General features: G+C 49.0%; 1 protein-coding gene across 1 annotated transcript in view; it reads left to right on the top strand.

Moving 5' to 3' along the window:
* Window positions 1-1,117: 1,117 nt before the first annotated feature.
* LOC132522664 (NUT family member 2G-like) overlaps window positions 1,118-20,232 on the top strand; it is a 28,111-nt gene continuing 8,996 nt past the window's right edge. The window contains exons 1-7 of the mRNA XM_060153221.1: window positions 1,118-1,199; window positions 2,059-2,749; window positions 3,707-3,835; window positions 4,880-5,037; window positions 5,507-5,793; window positions 6,200-6,316; window positions 6,836-7,626. Of these exons, the coding sequence (XP_060009204.1) occupies window positions 1,118-1,199; window positions 2,059-2,749; window positions 3,707-3,835; window positions 4,880-5,037; window positions 5,507-5,793; window positions 6,200-6,316; window positions 6,836-7,626 (2,255 nt within the window). The remainder of the gene's footprint in view (window positions 1,200-2,058; window positions 2,750-3,706; window positions 3,836-4,879; window positions 5,038-5,506; window positions 5,794-6,199; window positions 6,317-6,835; window positions 7,627-20,232) is intronic.

Here is a 20,232-nt window from a genome sequence, read left to right as displayed (position 1 = left end):
CATCTGAGGAAGCAGGTCACTCTCTGGGTCCTGGTCTTGATTTTTCTCATTGATGCTACCAGACAGCAGTAGTCCGTGCCCAAGCCTGCAGGGTGGCTTCGGAAGGAGGTAAGCCTATAGGTTGGAGGTGTGTTCTCAGAGACCCTGCCATCTCTCACATCCTTCGGGTTCACACGTGACACTTCACTGTGAGCACATAGTTGGACTGAAGTAGAGGGAGAAGAGAGCACTGGACACACAAGGACATTTCACCTGGGGAGACTGGGGAGCCTGAAGAAACCTGAGACTGCACTGGGGAGGAGGGGTCATTGGAGGTGGATCAAGAGGAATTGCCCTGGCTATGGAGAAAGGATGGCAGCAGACAGGTTGATTCTTTCTAGAGAGGAGACAAGCCACTCTGAAATGTGTGTGTAAGGATGTGTGTGATGTCCTGGTGGTGACACAGGGAGGGTCATGAGGAAAGTCTAGACCTGTACTATGTTCCTGAGGTACCTGAAGCTTGCCTCACCATATCTTCCAAAGGGATTTGAACAGGAGCCTACTGTATCTCAGGGGGCCCTGGGGAGAGATGGTCTTGGTGAGAAAACTATTCAATGGGGCTGTGTGTGGCCACACCTGCAGTGAAGTGTCCTCTCTGAGAGCGAGGCAGCAGGTTACTCTAACTGCCGCAGCCCACACCTCATCCACTCCGCCCAGCCCAGAGCTCACTTCTCAGTTCAGGTAACTGTTGCCTTGGATTCAACAGGGGATGGGCAACCGTGTAAGTTCAGCCAAGAGCGGGCTCAGGTTCCTGTGTTGCTCTGAATTGTCCTTCCTTTTGTGGAATCGCAGCACTTCAGACCTACTTCATCTTGTCCAGTATCTCATGGTGGACCCTCAGGCTGCCTTGAGAGGAAGAGTTTGTTCATATTTCATGTCACTCCTTCATGGACAGGGAACAGATGTGGAGTGGGGTTGTTTCGGGTGGAATGTCTATGAAGGCTGCTTCCTCTTTTAAAGGGGGAAGGAGTGTAGCCCAGGGTCAGGAACACAATCTGTGTTATTACTAAACGTCCTATGACACCTGTTCTGGTTAATTAGGTGCACCGTGGTGTGTACCTCGTTCTCCTGAACAGACATGCGTTCCAGAGAACTTGATCGCCATGGCAACTGGCTTATGCCTGCTTCTCAGACTGTCTTTCCATTATTGGGAATTGGAAGGGGAAGGACCACAGGCAGTCTGTACTCTCATGACCAATGTAACATGGCAATTCCTTGGCCCTTGTTTAATGCTGTGCAGCCATCACTGGCTGTAAAATGACAGAATGTAAGGGACACGTGCCTACTTCTCAGACCCCCCCCCACCTCCTAGGAACAGAACTCCTGAGCGATGACAGTGACTCTGGGCACTGGGAAGGGGGTGGCAGGACCTGGCCCAAGTTACGTACCTGCTGTGGGTTGTTCTGAGATGCAGGTGCATTCTGGGCCAGTGTTATGAGTTTGTATCAGGATTCCATTAGAGGGATATTTTCCAGCATTTTGTCTTGTTTTGTGAGGCTAGGAAAGAAAGAGGGGATTTATACTGAGCGTGAGGAAAAGGAGGACTGAGTAGGAGGTGGGGCCCTAATATTTTACACAGTGCCTTTGGGTGCCTAGAACTTACCTTGCAGAAGGTCCCTACCTGCTAGTACGCCAGCTGAGGGGCATTTCCCACAGAGCGGATGTCCACACAGTTGCAGGTCTTGGGAGACAGCCTGTGAGGCTTAGCTGCCAGGGGGCGCCTTAGGGAGGCTCTCCAAGTGAGTGCTTGCTGAGGCAATTTCTTCTCGGCAGGCAGGGGTCAGGGGCCTTGGTGGATGGGCGCGGGGTCACTGGTGCAATAATTCTCAACTGGAGGTCAGGGCATGAAAAGCACTTGAAGACATTTGCACGCTGCAGTTTCCCTTGTCCAAGTGTCTCTCACCTGTGGAGATTTACACTCTGATGCCGCAGAAAGCCTCTGTCCCACTTGCCCATTCTCCTCCTCCATTCACTCCTTTCCTTTGCCTCAACAGCATCTCCAGTGTTGGGAACAGATGTTCACCATGAACCCCGGTGACTCCTTGCCTACTTTCACGGCAGTGCCCTTTCCTCCACCCATTCCTGACACCCAGCACCGGCCACCCTGGGGGCAGCACCTGCCACCTCCCATCACCCCAGCATTCCCTCCTGGCAGCAGCCAGCTGCTGCCAGCTTTCCCCATGACGCCTTTGGTGGCTAATGGTGGCTGTGGACCTAGTGCTCCTGGGGCCTGCAACCTCACTATCCAAGTCAGGTCACAAGGGAGGCCAGTGGAGGCCCCCCAGATTCAGACCTTTATCATAACTCAGGGCCCCCTCACCTGGAGCGCTCCAGGGGCCCTCAGCGGGAGTGCTGCATGTCCTGCACCCGTATTCGTAACAAACCCTGCGATGGAGACCATTGTGACTGCTCCAGCTGTTGGAGTTACTCAGGCTGGCAAGGGAGGCTGGACCCCAGGCTTTCCTCCTCAAGCTCCACCACCAGCTGCCCAGCTGGTCCCCATCATTCGCCCAGTGAACTCTGGGCCTTGGCCACATGGCACTTCCAGGGAGGGCAGCCTGGCCACCAACCAGCCCTACGCCTCGCAGGGTGACTGCTCTAACCCCCAGAGCGTGTACAGTAACTTCCGACGTTGGCAGCGCCTCAAGCCACTGGCGCGGAGACACCTTCCCCAGAGTCCTGATGCAGAAGCTCTGTCCTGCTTCCTCATGTGAGTGAACGCTCAGGGGGTCGTGAGCTTATCGGAGCTTTTAGATAAAGAGGACCTGGGGATGGACTCGCAGGTTAGGTTTCTAGGGATACTGGAAGCAAGGTCTGAGGGCAATGTCCATGCTATGAGAAGGCACATTGTCGGTCATGTGGGTGAGCCTGCCAGGCCATGACATCATGACTGAAATGTGCCTCATCTCAACTGACCCCACCACCCTGAGAGTCTAGCCAACTTGCTCTTCCATGAGTCTCATGGTAATATGGACTGCAGACTTGCAGTCAGAGAGGGTCGTGCTGTAAGGTGAGGAGCAAAGGAGTGGATGCCACACTCTCCTGTGGTACCTTCTCCTTTCATACAGGACTTGAGTGTATGTGGCCGGGGGAGGTCACTTCGGAGGAGGGGGAGGAGTGCAGGGCCCAGGAGAGCGCTTAATGCACGCCTCGACTTCGTTGTTGTGGAGAATTCCACTAGGAACAGGGTGATGGTAGAGCTCTCCTAAGGGCGTGGGCTCTCTCCCACTAGAGTTGTGAGCCTGGCAGGCATTTCCATCCTAAACCTCCGGTCCCTCGTAAAAAGGGGACAGTCACACTTCACTCTGAGGACCGGGCAGAAGACTCCTTGGGCTAATCTATGGAGTGTTAGCAGATGGCCTGGCACATGCCACGCCTCATTGATGATAGTGATTTTCCTTATGACAAGGCAGCCTTGAAGAGGAAAAGAGCTCCCCAAGGCACAGTGTCCCAGCTGTAGCCTGGGAGTGGATGGTCATCCTCGAGTGAGTGTGAGGCGGTGACAGCAGTAGCCGGGAAGGCTTGTCTTTGCCCACCCAGACACCTGCCTCTCACCCTCCAGTTGCTCAGTCATGCTGCGTTGAGTGATGTGTGGTCCACATTGGCGGGTGGGGTCAGGCAGGTGGGGGCTGGGCTGGGCACGGAGACTGACGCCAAGGTCTTACAGCCCAGTGCTTCGATCCCTGGCCCGCCTGAAGCCCACCATGACGCTGGAGTGGGGACTGTGCAGGGCCGTGCAGGAATGGCAGCGCGTTAGCAACTTTGATCGGATGATCTACTATGAGATAGCAGAAAAGTAAGTCAGCGTCCTGGGCCCAGGGGCTGCATGGAGGGTGAGGCGAGTGGGTGAGGGCAGTGTCTGGCCGTGGGGATGCTCATCAGAGAGGACAAAGAAGGGCTGTCACCCAGAACAGGGGCCCCACAGCCCAGAAGACCTACTGTCCTCCAGAAACCCCTCCCTCACCTTCAGAGCTTCGGTCTTCTGTCCTTCCTCCACCAGGAGCTCTGCCCTCCGCTGATTTTGACCTACCCTTGCCTTGACATGAAGGTCTCAGGATGGGGCAGGGTGACGCTGTGAGTCCAGTTGGGGTCCAACTCCGGCCATGTGGGCTGAGCCGGGGAAAGAGCTCCACCCGCCAGCCTGCTGCTTCCTTAGTGGTGGGTGGCTGGCGGCCACTGACATAGATTTGGGACCCCCTCTCCTCATGAAAAGTGGCCTGAGTGGGTACACTGGCATCCCTGAAGAGGCTGGGGAAGCCACCTGTCGTCAGCCCAAGGGTCTCTGGCCCTTCCGTTGTTTGCTCCATGGTAATCCCCTTGGTTTAAGAAAGAAAAGCAAACCAACGAGCGCCTCTCAGAGGAAAGGAAGGCCTCTCCTCTGAGCTCAGCACCCACATCGTCCAGCCTCTCCTGGGCCCTGTCTCCAGGTCTATGTTCCAGGACTCTCAGTCCCAGCCCAGGGTCCTGGATTCGGGCAAGGACCCCTGTGGGGAACACATGCCTGTTCCAGCCTCTGGCTGTCAGCCCTTCATGTGGTTCTGGATGGGGACGGGGGGGCATGAGGAGGGTGCCCCCTGGGTCAGCCACGTGTCCCGTTGACCTGGTTCAATTCAGCGACCTGGGTCTATGCTGTTGAATGGCCTCCAGTGCTGGTGAGGCAGGAAGGGTCCCAGATCTTATATCAGTTCCAGGAGCAGCTCTCTGCTGTGCACAGCACCTCACAGGGCCTTGACAGCCCCAAGGCACATCCTCTCCCAATCCCTCATTCTTGGCTGCCTTTGTTGGGCTCCAGAACCCAGGCCTTTTTCTCAGGGTGGCCTGTGCCTCCGTCACCCCCCAGGTTCATGGAATTTGAGGCCAAGGATGAGATGCAGATTCAGATGTTGCAGTGGATGCAGTGCGCGCAGGACCTGCCTCCTCCAGCCCCACCGAAGCTGGATCCTCAGGGCCCCCCAGCCCCGAAAGTGGGCCTTCAGCCAGGCACCCAGGTTCCCACTGGTGTTGAAGGCACAGGTAACAGGGACCTAGGATTGGCCACTGTCCCCATGTGGATCCTTTTCCTTCAAGACAGGGGCATTGGTCTTTCAACCAAAACAGACACCGAGACGGGGGGTGGGGGCGTGGGGTCTCAGCTGCCCTCTGTCACTGCTGGGTATTGACTTGGTCAGTTTTGTAACTCCTGTCACACCTCCCTGTCAAAGGACCCCACACAAGGTCTGCCTAGGAAGTGGGCTTGATGGCGAGACCCCTAGAAAATTGGAGGTTCCCCACTTCCTTACTTGTGACTCTCTTAGATGCCCCCCTTACCTCCCCTCTCCAACAGTGCATGAGGCTTCAGGTGGTCCTGACCCCCCTACACCCACATCAATGTCCCCCAAACAATGCCCTCACCCCAATGTGTGCTCGGTGGTCAGGAGGTGGACCGGGAGTCCCTTACCTTCCTTCCCTTCCTCCCGCTCTGCCTCAGCCTGTGCTCCCAGGATGTCCGGCCCCAGGGCCCAGCCCTCCCGCCCAAAGTCCCAGCAGCCCCCGGAGCCCAAGGCACCCAAGGAGATTCCCCCCGAGGCTGTGAGGGAGTATATGGACATCATGGATGCGCTGGTGGGGCCCGTCCACTCAGCCACAGGCAAGTCAGATGCAGAAGGTGGACAGGACGGAAATGAGCTGAAGCAGGAAGAGGACGGCATCTACTCGGACCCGGGCCTCTTGAGCTACATTGACAAGCTGTGTTCCCAGGAGGACTTTGTCACCAAGGTAGGCTAGGCCTGGAGCCTGGGGTCTACAAGATGCCAGGGCATGGAACACTCAGCACCCAAGATCTGGGTTCTGCTCAGGCCGTTGGGACTTAAGCTCAGCTCCTTGTTCCTGAGCCTGGTATTAGGGGAGGTTTACGCAGATGTATGTGTGTACGTGTTTGTGTCTGTCAGTGTGTATGCCTTTGTGTGTCTGTGTATGTGCCTCTGTATATGTGCTCTTTTGTGTGTGACTGTGTATGTGCATGTGTGTGTGCGCGTGTGTGTGTGTGTGTGCGTGTGCTGAGCATCCCCGCCTTGTGGAGGGGAGTGGGGTGGGTCTCTGCTTTTCACTTTCCCTTCGGGTCTTCTTGTCTCACAGGCCACTCCTGGCCAAGGATGCTCACAGCCTCTTCTTTCTGTCCGAGGTGGAGGCAGTCATTCACCCTCGATTCCTGGCAGAATTGCTTTCCCCAGACCCACAGCTGGATCTCTTGGCCCTAGCGGAGGAGCTGGAGCAGGAGGAAGGGCTCACGCCGGAAGAAGTGAGCCAGGGGAGGGAGAGGGACACTCAGGGAGCCAGGGGACCCCACGGGAGGGAGACTCCAGGTGATCCAGGGGACAGGGGAACCCAGATGACCCAGGGGAGCCAGAGGAGGGAGGGATCCCCGGTACAACAGGGGAGACAAGGGACACCCAGGAAGACCAGGGCATTGAGGGACCCCAGTGAACACGGGAGAGGTAGGGCCCCAGAACTGGAGGGCCACCTGGCGCTGTCCATCCCTCCCCTGCCTGGGAAGCTTGGCATGGGGAAGGGCCCGTTCTTGGGTGGGTGCAGTGCAGGGTGAAAGGAAGGAGAGGATGGGGAGCCGGGAGGGGAGGGAAGGGCACAAAGCTGGGAATAAGGTGCAGGAGGATGGCAAGAATGCCACAGTGTCTGTATTTGGATTCAAGTCCTGGGGTCCCCCGTCCCCTACTCCCCCGAGGGCCATTGTCCCACGGCCCAGGGCTCCTCCTCTCACATGTGTGTGTGGAGCCAACACTATCCTCCTCCCGCCTACCAGCTGGTGCAGAAACGACTCCTGGCCTTGAAAGAGGACGAGGGTGTGCGGGCAGCCCCGAGTCACAGTGCACCCGGAATGCGCTCAAGTCCTTCTGAGCCCGACGCCGGCCAAGGTGCCCAGAGGCACGACCAAGACCCCCATCTAGGGGTCAGTGATGAAGCCTGCCCACCAAAGATCGATTCTGAGGCTCCTCATAGGCTCATCCAAACAGACACTGGCCTGTGCGGGCCCAAAGGCTTTGTTCCCTCTCGAGGACGTCAGGAGGTCTCTTCATTCCGGGCCAGACCGCCCTCCCCTCCCCAGGGTCAAAGGCGCGCTGCCCCTCTACGGGGACCCAGGGACGCGTCTGTTCTCAGAGAGGCCTCTCCTGTTCGGGAGTCCCGAGGGCCCAGGGACGGGTCCGGTGAGGACAAGGTGAAGCTCCCTGGGATGATCTTCGTCGTGGGCACTCAGCACAGAATGCGGCCTTTCAGTCTTTCCCAGAGTCCTGCCCATGCCTCAGGCCTGGCCTCCCCTGGAGGTTGGGGGGCCCGGAGTGCTCCCCACGCCCCCTCCCCTCAGAGAAGAGGTCTCAGCCCAGCTCCACCAGCCGCTCCCAAGTCGAGGAAGCAGGCTCTGTGTGGACGCCCAGCCAGTGCTGAGAAGCTGCCCATCCTCGGGGCTGGCCTCGGGGTGTCTGGGAGGCCAGGCTTGGCTCTGGGGCCGGCTCGCCCCTCACGGCCGAGAAAGAGAAATCGTGACCCGTTTGTCACAGAGAGAAGAAGGAAGAAGAAGAAAAAGCACTGCAGGCAGTAGGGAACAGCTGGGCCGGCCCTCCAGGGTGGCCCCCAGGGGAGCCTAGGACCTCCTCGTCATCCCAGTGCTGACCCTGGATGATGTGGGGGGAAGGGAGGGAGGGCAGGACCACCAGAGTGGGGAGGGGGTATGGGATTGTGGGGAGTTAGGGAGGTGGGGGAGGTGGGTGTGGCCCGGTGTGGGTGGGAGCAGGACCTTTGGAGTGACGTATATCAATTGTGAATAAAGATCGTCTTGGTGGGAAATGCTCTCAGGCCACTGTCATCTTGTTCGTGTTGCGCTGCTCCACAGAGAGCGATCCAGAGAGGAAGGAAGGATGAGGGAGGTCACAGGAGCTCTGGATCTACAGGTGGCCAAACCTTTCCTCCACATAGACAAGGACTCCTCAGGCTGCCCCTGGGAACGCACAGCTCTCACTTTCCCCAGGGACCCCCTCATCATCCCCTTCTCTAAAGCCTGCTTGGCTAGGGCCTTCTGGGGCCTCTGTACCATCTTCTGCATCCCTGAACCTTCTGGGGAGGCAGAGCTGCTTTTGTGCCTTTCAGCCCTCTGGACACTCACCAGTTTCTAGGATGGAGCCTGGAGACAGCCCTTGTCATTATGGAGCTTCTCTCTGCTTCCCTGAAGTGTCCAGGCGACGGGGCTGGGATGACCCTCCGCTCATCCAGGGTTTCCTGTGTGGGTGGAGTGACCAGAGAGGAAAAGTCTTGGTTATGGGGACAGGACTGTCTGCCTCGTCGTAGCGGGAGCATCCTCTAGTCCCACTGGGATTATTGCAATGTGGAGAGTGGTGGAGGCAGCTACCTCTTAATCCCAATGAGGATGCAACAAGGGGAATGGGTGCGGGGAAATTCATGGGGCACCCGTGAAAGGTGTGTATAAGGGTAATGACAGTTGGGCCCCTTTGTGGAACTTGTGGGATTTCTCTGCAGCAGCATCTCGTTCAACTGAGGGAGGAGGACCCATCTGGCTGTGGCTGTGGGGACTGGCCTCAGGGGCCTATGGGTGTGCAAAGACACCCCAGAACTACTGTCCCTTCCCTTTCCACCCATGGCTGGACATGTGTGTGTATTGGCATCAACACTGATTTGTATTCCCATATAAAACAGTTCCTCCTAACAAACTATGACCGCATTTCACAAGAACAGCTTGCTCACAGGGGCAGCAGGGTCGGGGGAGAGGTGTCTGTGGCCCCAGATCTGGGTGGGAGCTGGGATCCGTGCAGAGGAGTGTGAGGGCCTCAGTCACCGCCCTGTGGGTGCCGGCAGAGACTTCGAATCATCAGAGCAGGGGAAATGACCCGCTCATAAGGGTGAGACGAACAAACAATGAGGGGCAGGGAGCAGACCCCTGCTGTCTCCCCGAACTGCCCCCCCTTGCAGCCTGCTTAGCCCCCGTCATGGCCTGTGCTGGCCCACCTCTGAAGCCCCTTCCTCCTAACACACTCAGATGCTCTGATCCTTTGTGAACCCGCCCTGGGCCTCACCCCCCTTCCCTGCTGGCCAAAGCCTCTTCTCCTGCTTCCTAGTTCTGATTCGTTCCCCAGGACCCAGGCGGGGTTGGGACAGCAGAGACTCCCTAATTCGCCCTCCTCCTCCCTGAGATCTTGACAATCACCTTTGTATGTTTCTGTGATTTTAACTACTGTAGATACTTCATGTGAGTGGCTATGATATGTCCTTTTATGAGTGGCTTATTTCACTTAGCATAATGTCTTAGAGGTTTATCCATGTTGTAGCATGAGACATGGATTCCTTTTATTTCAAGGAAGGAAATATTTCATTCTATTTATAGACCCCATTATCCATTCATCTGTTGATGGACATTTGGGTTTCTTCACATCTTGGGTATTTTGGAGAATGTTACAATGAATGTGGGTGTGCAAATATCTGTTTGAGATCCTGCTTTGAATTCTTTTGGATACAAACCCAGAAGTGGGACTGCTGGATCACATGGTAGTTATATTTTTAATGTTTTTTAAAATTTATTATTTATTTATTTTTGGCTGTGTTGGGTCTTCGTTTCTGTGTGAGGGCTTTCTCTAGTTGTGGCGAGTGGGTGCCACTCTCTTCATTGCGGTGCGCGGGCCCTGTCACTGTCGCGGCCTCTCGTTGCGGAGCACAGGCTCCAGGCACGCAGGCTCAGTAGTTGTGGCTCACGGGCCTAGTTGCTCCGCAGCACGTGGGATCTTCCCAGACCATGGCTCAAACCCGTGTCCCCTGCATTGACAGGCAGATTCTCAACCACTGCACCACCAGGGAAGCCCCTATTTTTAATTTTTTGAGGAAACCTCATATTGTTTTCTGTAAAGGTTGTCCCATTTTACACTCTCACCAACGAGAAAGATAGTCACCATCAAGAGCTTGGTAAATATCCATCTTATAAAACTGTTTATGCTTTTAGCACAGCTGTAGATAATCACAATTATGCATAATAATTATATTTTGGGTTATATATGGTGTCATGTAAATCATATTGCCTTTGGCTTCTTCTTTCAACATTCTTACTTTAAGAAAAATGGATATATTAGATGTTCTTTAATTTTTTAATTATTTATAATTTTGCATTGTATGCATACATTAATAATAATTTATCAGTTCCCTTGTTGGTGAACTTTTATAATTTATAATGTGACAGGGTAATCAGTTCTAGAGGAAAAGTTTTTCCTTTCAGAACTTTGAATATTTATTCCATCGAATATGGCTTTTGTTACTGTTTTTTCAAATTATGCCATCAGTACACCCTTTCATGGTGGGTGATCAGTTTCCTCGCTAATTTTTTTTTCTTTAAGATTGTCTTTTGTCTTTTGTGTTCTCCAGTTTCTTGACGTGTGATTAGTTTCAGGTTAAAAAAGTTTATCCTCCATGTGATCTATTTTGCTTCATTAAGTGATACCACATTCTTCATCTCATCTAGAACATAATATTATCTTTTTCAAATGTTACTTCTACTCATTCTCTCCTGCCTCTACTTCTAGAACCCTGGATATATGTATATTAGACCATCTTATATATTCTCTATGTCTTCATCAGCTTGGACGGCTGTAACAAAATGCCATAGACCTGGTGGCTTGAAAAACAGACGGTAATTTCTTAACAGTTTTGAAGGTTGGAAAGCCAAGATCAAGTTGCCATATTCAGTTTCTGGTGAGAGCTCTCTTCCTACTTTTCAGATGGTTGTCTTACTGTGTCCTCACGTGGCAGAGAGAAAGACGGATCTCTCTTCTATCTTTTCTTCTAAGGGCACTAAACCCATTATGAAACCTCCATTCCCATGACCTAATTACCTCCCAAAGGCCCTATCCTCAAATACATTGAAGATTAGGGCTTCAACATAAGAATTGTTGGGGGGATATATACGTCCGTAGCATTCTGCCCCTGGTACCCAAAATTCCTTTCCTTATTGTATGCAAAATACATTCATTCTATCCAAACAGCCTCAAAAGCCTTAACTCATCCCAACATCAACTGTAAAATTTAAAGTCCAGAGTCTGAGCTAAACACCATCAAGATCATATATGGGTGAGACTGGAGGTACTATTCATCCTGAGGCAAAATTTCTCTGTAGTTGTAAATCTGTGACCCAAACAAGTTAAGTGTTTCCAAATACGATGATGGGACTGGCATATAATAGGCATCCCTACTCCGAAAGGAAGAAATAGGAAAGAGGGAAGTGATGACAGTTTCCAAGCAGGTCCAAAGCCTAGCAAGGCCAATCCCATTAGATCTTAAGGTAGGAGAATAATCCTCTTTGGTTTGAGGCTTTGCCCTCCAGGCCCACTGGGTTGGCAACATCATCCCCACAGCTCGGTGGGGCAGCCCCACTCCTTCAGATTGGTGGCGTGCCACCCACACTGCAGCTCTCTGTAGGGCCTCCACCTACACCATGACTCTCTGTGAGGGCGACAATCTCACACTTTGAAACTGAGGCCCCCTGGGCCTGTGGTGGGATTGACAGACCCGATGACCTCGGAATCACCTTTGGGGTGTTGCTCCCCTTTTCTTCAAGAGGAGTACACATTCACAGCCAAATTGCTCTAGTCTTCCATTCTGTAGAATCCAAGAATTCTGACAGCCTTCCCTCATTCTGCCTGGCTTTCTCTGTCCCTTTTAGTTCAAACTGGCAGTGTCCCTGCTGGTTTAATCCTTCTCTATTCCCGGCCTCTGCTGAGATGACAAATTAAATTAATAGCACACCTGCTACACCCTTCGAGTTTTCTTTAGAACAAGTTTTCTCACTTTCAAATATGGATAGGCTGAGAAGTTTCCAAATCTCTACGTTCTGATTTCTTTTTGCCTAACAATTTGGTCTTCAATTTCTCTCTCTCCTGATGTGTTTTACTGTGACCGGTGATGAGGAATCAAGCTTCTTCTTCCAAACGTTGTTCAGAGATCTCCTCACATGAATATTCAGTTTCATCACTCACAAGGTCTACCTTCCAAATAACACTAGAACACAGTTCAGTCGAGTTCTTTGCCACTTTATAGTAAGACTTGCCTCTCCTCCAATTTCTAATAACGTGTTCCTCATTTCTGTTTGAGACCTCACCAGAATAGCCTTTAACGTCCATATTTCTATCTGTTCATGATTATTTCTGTATTCTCTACAAAGATGGAGATTTCCTCTCCAGTGTGCCTCTTTTCTTTCTGAGCCATCGCCAGAATCACTTTTAATAGGTAAGGGCTGAAAGGCCTTTATGGTGATCTCAGCTCTTTTTTAGCATGCACTTCAAATCTCTTTCAGCCTTTACCTACTATCCAATTCCAAGGCCACTTCCACATATTTAGGTATTTGCTACTTCTTGGTACCAAAATATGTCTTAGCTCAAGGGACTATAACAAACTACCACAGACTGGGTGGCTTAAACAACAGACGTTTATTTCTCACACTTCTGGAGGATGCAAAGTCCAAAATCAAGCCACCAGCAGACTCTAGGTCCATAAATTTCTCATTCATAATTTCAGACCATTTCTTTTCTGTGCTATATTTTAGTTAATTTTTCACATCTATCATCCATGTCATCCACTTCCTTTTTATCAATATCTGTCTTTTTCCCATTCACTTTGATATACAGATGTGTGATGTTTGTATGTTGAATTTCATCATATACTATAAAATATTCAATTTCAATGGTCAAGATTTACTAACATAAATCATTTTTACTGTTGAAGACAGAACATTCTTAACTGGAACTGGCACTGGTAATACAAGTGAATAGAAGCCCAACTAGTACAGTTTGGTGCCACTCCTTGATTTGGGTTAAGGTGCCAGCACTTCTGCCACCTTTGCTTTTGCACCATCAGTACCTATGTCAACACAATTGTTCCAGAGTAAATCATGAGATTAAAAAAGTTTCACCAACAGTTTGAACATTACAGCATCATGTTGTTTGTGATCAAGCATACAGATCGTCAATAATACCTAGTGCTAGTACTAGACAAATTCAAGGAAAACAGCAAACCCAGTCATTTTTTGTTTCCTTTCCCATTTGAAAAGCTGCAAGCAACATTTTTTTGCCCTTTAAAGGGCTCATATGTCTCTGTTTAAAATATTCCATTCCTCTCTCTCTTTTTTTAAATTCATTAATTTATTTATTTGTTTTTAGGTGCGTTGGGTCTTCGTTGCTGTGCGCAGGCTTTCTCTAGTTGCGGTGAGCAGGCTTCTCATTGTGGTGGCTTCTCTTGTTGCGGAGCACGGGCTCAGGGCCCACGGGTGTCAGTAGTCGTGGCACACGGGCTCAGTAGTCGTAGTTCATGGGCTTTAGAGCACAGGCTCAGTAATTGTGGAGCACGGGCTTAGTTGCTCGGCGGCATGTGGGATCTTCCCAGACAAGGGATCAAACCCATGTCCCCTGCATTGGCAGGCGGATTCCCAACCACTGCACCACCACGGAAGTCCCAATTCCTTTCTCTTTTAACGTAAAGTGATTGGCCTTAAAGCAGTGCTTAACGTTTACTGGTACTATAATCTTTGTTCAAAATTGCTCTGTGGCATAAACCACAATGCAGTGAATTGTTGACACCTCCAAATCCCAGGGAGGCCCCTGAGTGTTCTCTCAGGAGGAAATTGAGGTCAGGTGTATCTGACGGCCTGTGTGCTCTCTGTGCTCCTTGTGATGTGTGGGGGCTTTCAGGTGAGTGCAGTGGGTAGACTCATGGACTCTTAGTCTTGGCTGGGGGAGACAGCACTGTCGGGTTTATTTTTCCACATTTGCCACCTTTTGTGTTGCCTTTCTCCCAGTTGCATTTAGCCTGATTAGAGGGAAGGAGGAGATGTCAGTAGCTGGGCAGGTGGTTCTCCGGGGGCAAATGTCAGGGACAGTTGTGTGGACAAGATCCCTAGGCCCTGTCCTGGCAATCTTGCTGTGCACTGAGCAGTCCAGATGAATCGGGTCCTTGACAAGAAGCCCATGAAACTTTTGGCAATCTGTGCAAAATTTGGGATCTGAGGATGGGCTCAGAAATTTTAGTAAGGATATGGCGGTATCTTACCCTCGGGCTGCTTAAGAGCCCCTGGTGTTGAATGACATGAAGCACCAGAGAGCCTTTGATCACATTCTATACAGCTGTCCTGTGTATGGCCCTCCAGCAGCAAACCTCCTCTGCTGTGACCTCAGGGCAGGCCCCATCCCCCCCGAGGCTCCTGCCCTGTGAAACATGAGGGTGTAACGCAGGCTGATTGTCAGTGCTTGGCTCCTGGCTTGCCTGACTCAAAGTATGGAGCATCTGTTCACCTTGTACTGGTCCCCTTCCCGGAATCAATGGGCTCACAGCCCAGACATTTATGCTGAGTCTGGGGGCAGCTGTGCCCTGAGAAGCCATGTCTTGTCACTTGGTCCAGGGAGCACCTCCTCAACGGACCACACTTTTCATATGGGCCTCCTGCTCTCGTGCCCTCTTGTTTTCTTCTGAGGCAGGTGGTTGTGATGGCCGGTACTGTGGGGTCTTGTGACCTCAGAGCAGACACTGGAGGCTGACTGACCCCACAGAGGTGGACAAGGGTGTGGCCTCAGGCGATGGGTCTCTTCTTGGGTTTCTGCCTCTCCTCCCTGACGCCTGACCCTTGCTCTCAAAAGCTCACCTTTCTGTTGTAGTTTCCTCACCAGGGGGCAGTGACGGGCTTTGCCCTGCTGACCTATGCCCTCGGGGTAGGTGGCCACAGCCTGGCTTGTCACACACTGGGGAAATCCTACACTGGGGAAGTCAGGATGGTGCCTTGCTGGGCTTGGAACCCAAGTAGAAAGGTAAATGGTGTGGGTCTGAGGGACTGATGCCCCAGCTCCAGGACAGGTGACTTCTCCTGGGAGAGGTTGCCCATGGCCCCCTTTGGCCCCTCACCCCTGCAGAGGTGCTGATAGACGCCCCTGCAGGTCACAGCCTCTGTGCATAGGATCCGCCCAGTATCACATGAGAAGCCGGGCCCAGGAGCCTCGCTCTCTCTGAGAGCAGATGGTCATCCCACACTGAGGGGCGTCTTCTCGGACAGAGGGCACATAGCTGACCTGCAACTGACATATGGACTCTTCCCTGGGCTTTACCCCTGAATTTACCTCCATTCTTGTCTTCTGTCTCACGGCCCATGCTTTTCCTCCCAGACACCAGAGATCTCCAGGCTTGGGTGGAGTATGGCATGTTGTCAAGCTCAGTGGTGTCCACCTCACCAGCCCACTGGAATCAAGCCCCAGGAAGCCTCCGAGAGAGGAAGACCAAGGACTTTAAGAAGACTAGGGTTAATGTTAAGGAGCATAGATTGTAAGATGAGGCATTTCACTAGTGTTTTTCAATCTGTAAGAAGAATGAATAGAAATTTCAGAATTGAAACTTGCACAGACATCAAGAAATAATAGTTTACAGGCCTCAAGAAATAATAGTTTAACAAGTGACACATTCACAGAATCAGAGAAAGGACCACCATCCACAGAGTGTGCAAAGGAGGTGCCTAATCCCAGGAGTAGCAGCAAGGCTGGTGCTGGGCAACCTTTTGTACGTTTTATTCACCAAAGGGAACCTTGGCCAGTGATACCAGGGAAAGGCTATCATGGTGAAGGTGCACTCATCTCCAACACCCTCACTTGAAATCAAACTACTGGCTGAAGAAACAGACTTGACAGAGACTTTGGCCACCTGGCCTGGGTTCTCCCTACAAAATGCCATGTTTCTCCAAGAACAGGGCACAATTTTCCGAAAGGAAAATTGAAAGGAGTCACAATTTTACGAATCACAGACTGCGTATCTTAACGGTACAGCTATTATAAATTTGTACCTTTGTTTGAAGGGAATTGTTAAGTGGTGGGTAGGGAGTGATGTGTTCCAGGGAGGATTTGGGCCCTCTGGCTTTCAGGTGACCCTCTTATCAGACAGGGCAATTCTGCCAGTAATTCATCACTGCCTTCATTCCTCAGGTGGTAGGGATACGAAGGGATTAAAAGGGGTGCGGGCAGAGGACAGCCCTCACTGACAGCACAGAGCCATCACCTACTGTCTCCTCAACTCCTCTGCCCATATAGCCACCGAGGGTGTCAGCTTCTTTCTTTCACAGCAGCTGTTGACAGCACACCATCATCCAAGGAGTTCTTGAGCACCAACTTTGCACTACTCAGCAGCATAATGGAGAAATCAAGGATAATCCATGGAAATAGCTAAGGGTCTTGTTTTAGGGCAAACGAGCTTATTCTGCACTATGTGCTTCTTAGTTAATTGGGGTTCGAATATCCTTTCTTTTATGAAATGATGTTGATAATATTTGGAAAATAAAAGGTTGGCAACCCCATGAGAAACTATGCTTTTATCTGAGTGGGGTTGGGGAGAAAGAGTAATGAAAATTATGGTTGTTGAAGAAGTGAGAGGACAGGGCTAACTTGTTCAAGACTGCCTCTCTGCAGGACGAAGGCCAGCCTTCCTCTAGACTTCATGGACACTACCCATAGCCAGGGCTTATGGCTGTCATAGCTGGTGACACAGCCATGGGCCTACTGAGCAGTACAGCTGCAACCACAGCTTGGATCAGCCCTGACCAGTAGGAGAGAGGCTGGGCCTCCCTCATCCAGAGTGCTCTTTCCATGGAGAGGGACTGGACCTGGGTCCTGTGTGTCCCAGTGCTGGTTCTACTCCCTGCCCACACGGGACCTGGGCTTCTCTGATTATGCAATATAAACAGCAGAGCCCAAAGTTTGGGTCCCTCTCCTGGACCCTGGATCCCTACTGAATCCCTGTGTTCTGGCCCAGAAAAAAGTGTGCAGTGGGGACCCACAAACTCCCCACTATTCCTGTGTCTGTGAACTTCCCCTGATAAACATGGCTCCAACAGCCAGGGTTACATATTTTTAGGGAACTCTCTTATGGTTACAGGTGCAAAAGACTGAGATGTAAAACTAATATTTCAAAACTTCACTCCAGTGATATTTGAAGAACCTCTATAAAGTAACTAAACAAACATAATTGCATTTTATTCCACTGTGTCCAAATCTAAGCTTTAAATTGTATAAAAATGAGAGCAAAAAGTAGAAAGCCTCCAAACACTCGGAAATTAAGATGCACACTTCTAAATAATCCATGGTTAAAGAGGAATCGCAAGGAAAATTTTTAAGATAAATAGAACTGAGTGAAAATGAAAATACAACACATAAAATGTGGAAGGATCCAGATAAAACATTATTAAGAGGGAAATGAATGGCACTAAATGCTTATAATAGAAAAGAGGAAAGGTCTCAGATCAATAATCTAAGCTTTCACACATGGAAATGGGAAAAAAATTGCACAATAATATCAACACATGAAGAAGGAAGCAAATAACAATACACTCTGATCAAATGGAGTCTATTCTCGGAACACAAGCTTGGTTTACTATTCAAAAATCATCAGCGTAATTTGCCATATTAATAGATTAAAGAAGAAAATCTACGTGGCCACATCAATTAATGAAGAAAAAGCATTTTATGAACTTCAACACACATTCATGTTAGAAACTCTCAGAAAACTAGGAATAGAAGGGCTCTACTTCAACCCAATAAAGAATATCTACAAAAAACCTACAGTGAACATCATGCTTAATGGTGAGAGAATGAATGTTTTCCTCCTAAATTCAAAAGAAGGCCAGAATGTCCTCTTTCATCTCTCCTTTTCAACTTAGTACTGTAGGTACTAGCCAGTGCAGCATGGCAAGAAAAAGAAAGAAAGACACACAGATTAGAAAAGAAGAAATAATACTGTCCATACTCATGGATAGCATGACTGTCTGCATAGAAAAATCCCAAGAAATCTCTAAGAAGCAATTAATAAGTGGCAATTACTTTAACAAAGTCTCAGGATACAAGATCAACACAAAAACATTAATCATATTTCCAAATATGAACAACTGGAAACCAAAACTAAAAACACGATGCCATACACAATGCTTCCAAAACATGAAATATTTGATTATAAATATTTTAATAGAGGATCTGTACAATACAACAAAACAAGACCTAAATCAATGGAGAGACATATCACATTCATGGATTGGAAGACTCAACATAATAAAAGGTCAACTTCCAACAGAATTTTTTTGTCAACATTGACAAGCTTATTCTAAAATGTATGAACAAAAGGTAAAGGCAAAGGAGCCAGAATAAGTAAAACTATTTTGAGAAAGCAGAATATAGTTGGAGGATATTAAGACCTACCATAAAGCTATAAGTAAGACAGTGTGGTACTGGTGGAAGGATAGATACATAGTTCAATCAATAGGATAGAGAATACAGAAATAGACACATACCAATACCACAAACTTTTTTTTTACATAAGTTAAAAAGAAATATAATGCAAAAGGGATAGTGTTTTTAAGAAATACTAAAATTAACTGAAAATGGAACATAGATTTAAATGTAAAATTTTAGACTTTGAAAGTTTTACAATAACTAGGAGAAAATCTTTAAGTCCTAGGACTTGGTGAAGAGTTCTTACACATGAGAGCAAAAACACTACTCAGAAAAGAAAGAATAGAAAATTGGACTTTATCTAAATTAAATGTTTTCCTGCATTAAAGACCCTGTTAAGGATGAGAAGAAGCTACAGGTTTGGAGAAACTATTTGCAAACCACACATCTGACAAAGGACTTGTATCTGGAGTGTATAAAGAAGTATCAAAACTCAACAGTAAAAATAGGAACAATTCAATTAGAAAATGGGGAAAAGATATGAAGAGACATTTCACCAAAGAGGACATATGTTTGGCAAGTAAGCCATTAAAGTAGTTCAAAACTACTACCCGTTAATGAAATTCAAATTTGGAACACAATGAGAATAATCACATGTTGATTAGAACAGCTAACATGAAAATTAATTGTATTGCCAGTGAGGATGGCTAGAAACAGGATTTCTCTTAGTATTGCTAGTGGGATTGTAAAATGATACAGCCACACTGGAAAATAGTTTGGCTATTCCTTTAAAAAATGGAATATACACATACCATATGGCCCAGCAATTGCATTCCTGGCTATTTATCCTAGGAGAATGAAGACTTATGTCCACACAAAAATCTGTACATGATTTGACTGTAGAAGCTATATTTGTAAAAGCCAAAGATTGGAAACAACTAAAAATTCCTCCTAATAGGTGAATGGTTAAAATGGTGTTACACCCATACCAGGAACACTACACAGCAATAAAAAAAGAACAGTTTATTGATACAGCAACTCTTTGGAGGGACTCAAGGGCATTATGCTGAGTGATAAATGCCAATCTCGAAAGGTCACATACTTTATTCTATTAATATAATATTCTCAAAATGACAAAATTGTAGAGTTTGAGAAAAGATTAGTGGCTGCCAGGGAATAGGATGGTGTCGAGGAGGAGATGGGTATGAGAAGTATGCCTTCTCTGATTATTTTTTTGAATTTTATTTTACTTATTTTTCTATACAGCAGGTTCTTAGTAGTTATTCATTTTAAACATATTAGTGTATATATGTCAATCACAATCTCCCAATCATCATACCACCACCACCTCCCCACCACTTTCCCCCCTTGCTGTCCATACATTTGTTCTGTACATCTGTGTCTCAATTTCTGCCCTGCAAACTGGTTCATCTGTACCATTTTTCTAGGTTCCACATCTATGGGCTAATATACGATATTTGTTTTTCTCTTTCTGATTTACTTCACTAAGTATGGCAGTCTCTAGATCTATCCACGTCTCTACAAATGACTCAATTTCATTCCTTTTTATGGCTGAGTAATATTCCATTGTATATATGTACACCATCTTCTTTATCCATTTCATCTGTCGATGGGCATTTAGGTTGCTTCCATGTCCTGGCTACTGTAAATAGTGTTGCAATGAAGATTGGGGTGCATGTGTCTTTTTGAATTATGGTTTTCTCTGGGTATATGCCCAGTAGTGGGATTTCTGGGTCATATGGTAATTCTATTTTTAGTTTTTTAAGGAACCTCCATACTGTTCTCCATAGTGGCTGTATCAATTTACATTCCCACCAACAGTGGAAGGGGTTCCCCTTTTCTCCACACCCTCTCCAGCACTTGTTGTTTGTAGATTTTCTGATGATGCCCATTCTAACTGGTGTGAGGTGATACCTCACTGTAGTTTTGATTTGCATTTCTCTAATAA

This window comes from Lagenorhynchus albirostris, chromosome 7 (genome assembly GCF_949774975.1).
Source record: "Lagenorhynchus albirostris chromosome 7, mLagAlb1.1, whole genome shotgun sequence".
NCBI classification, from domain to species: Eukaryota; Metazoa; Chordata; class Mammalia; order Artiodactyla; family Delphinidae; genus Lagenorhynchus; species Lagenorhynchus albirostris.
This window is presented reverse-complemented; position numbering and strand designations above follow the sequence as displayed.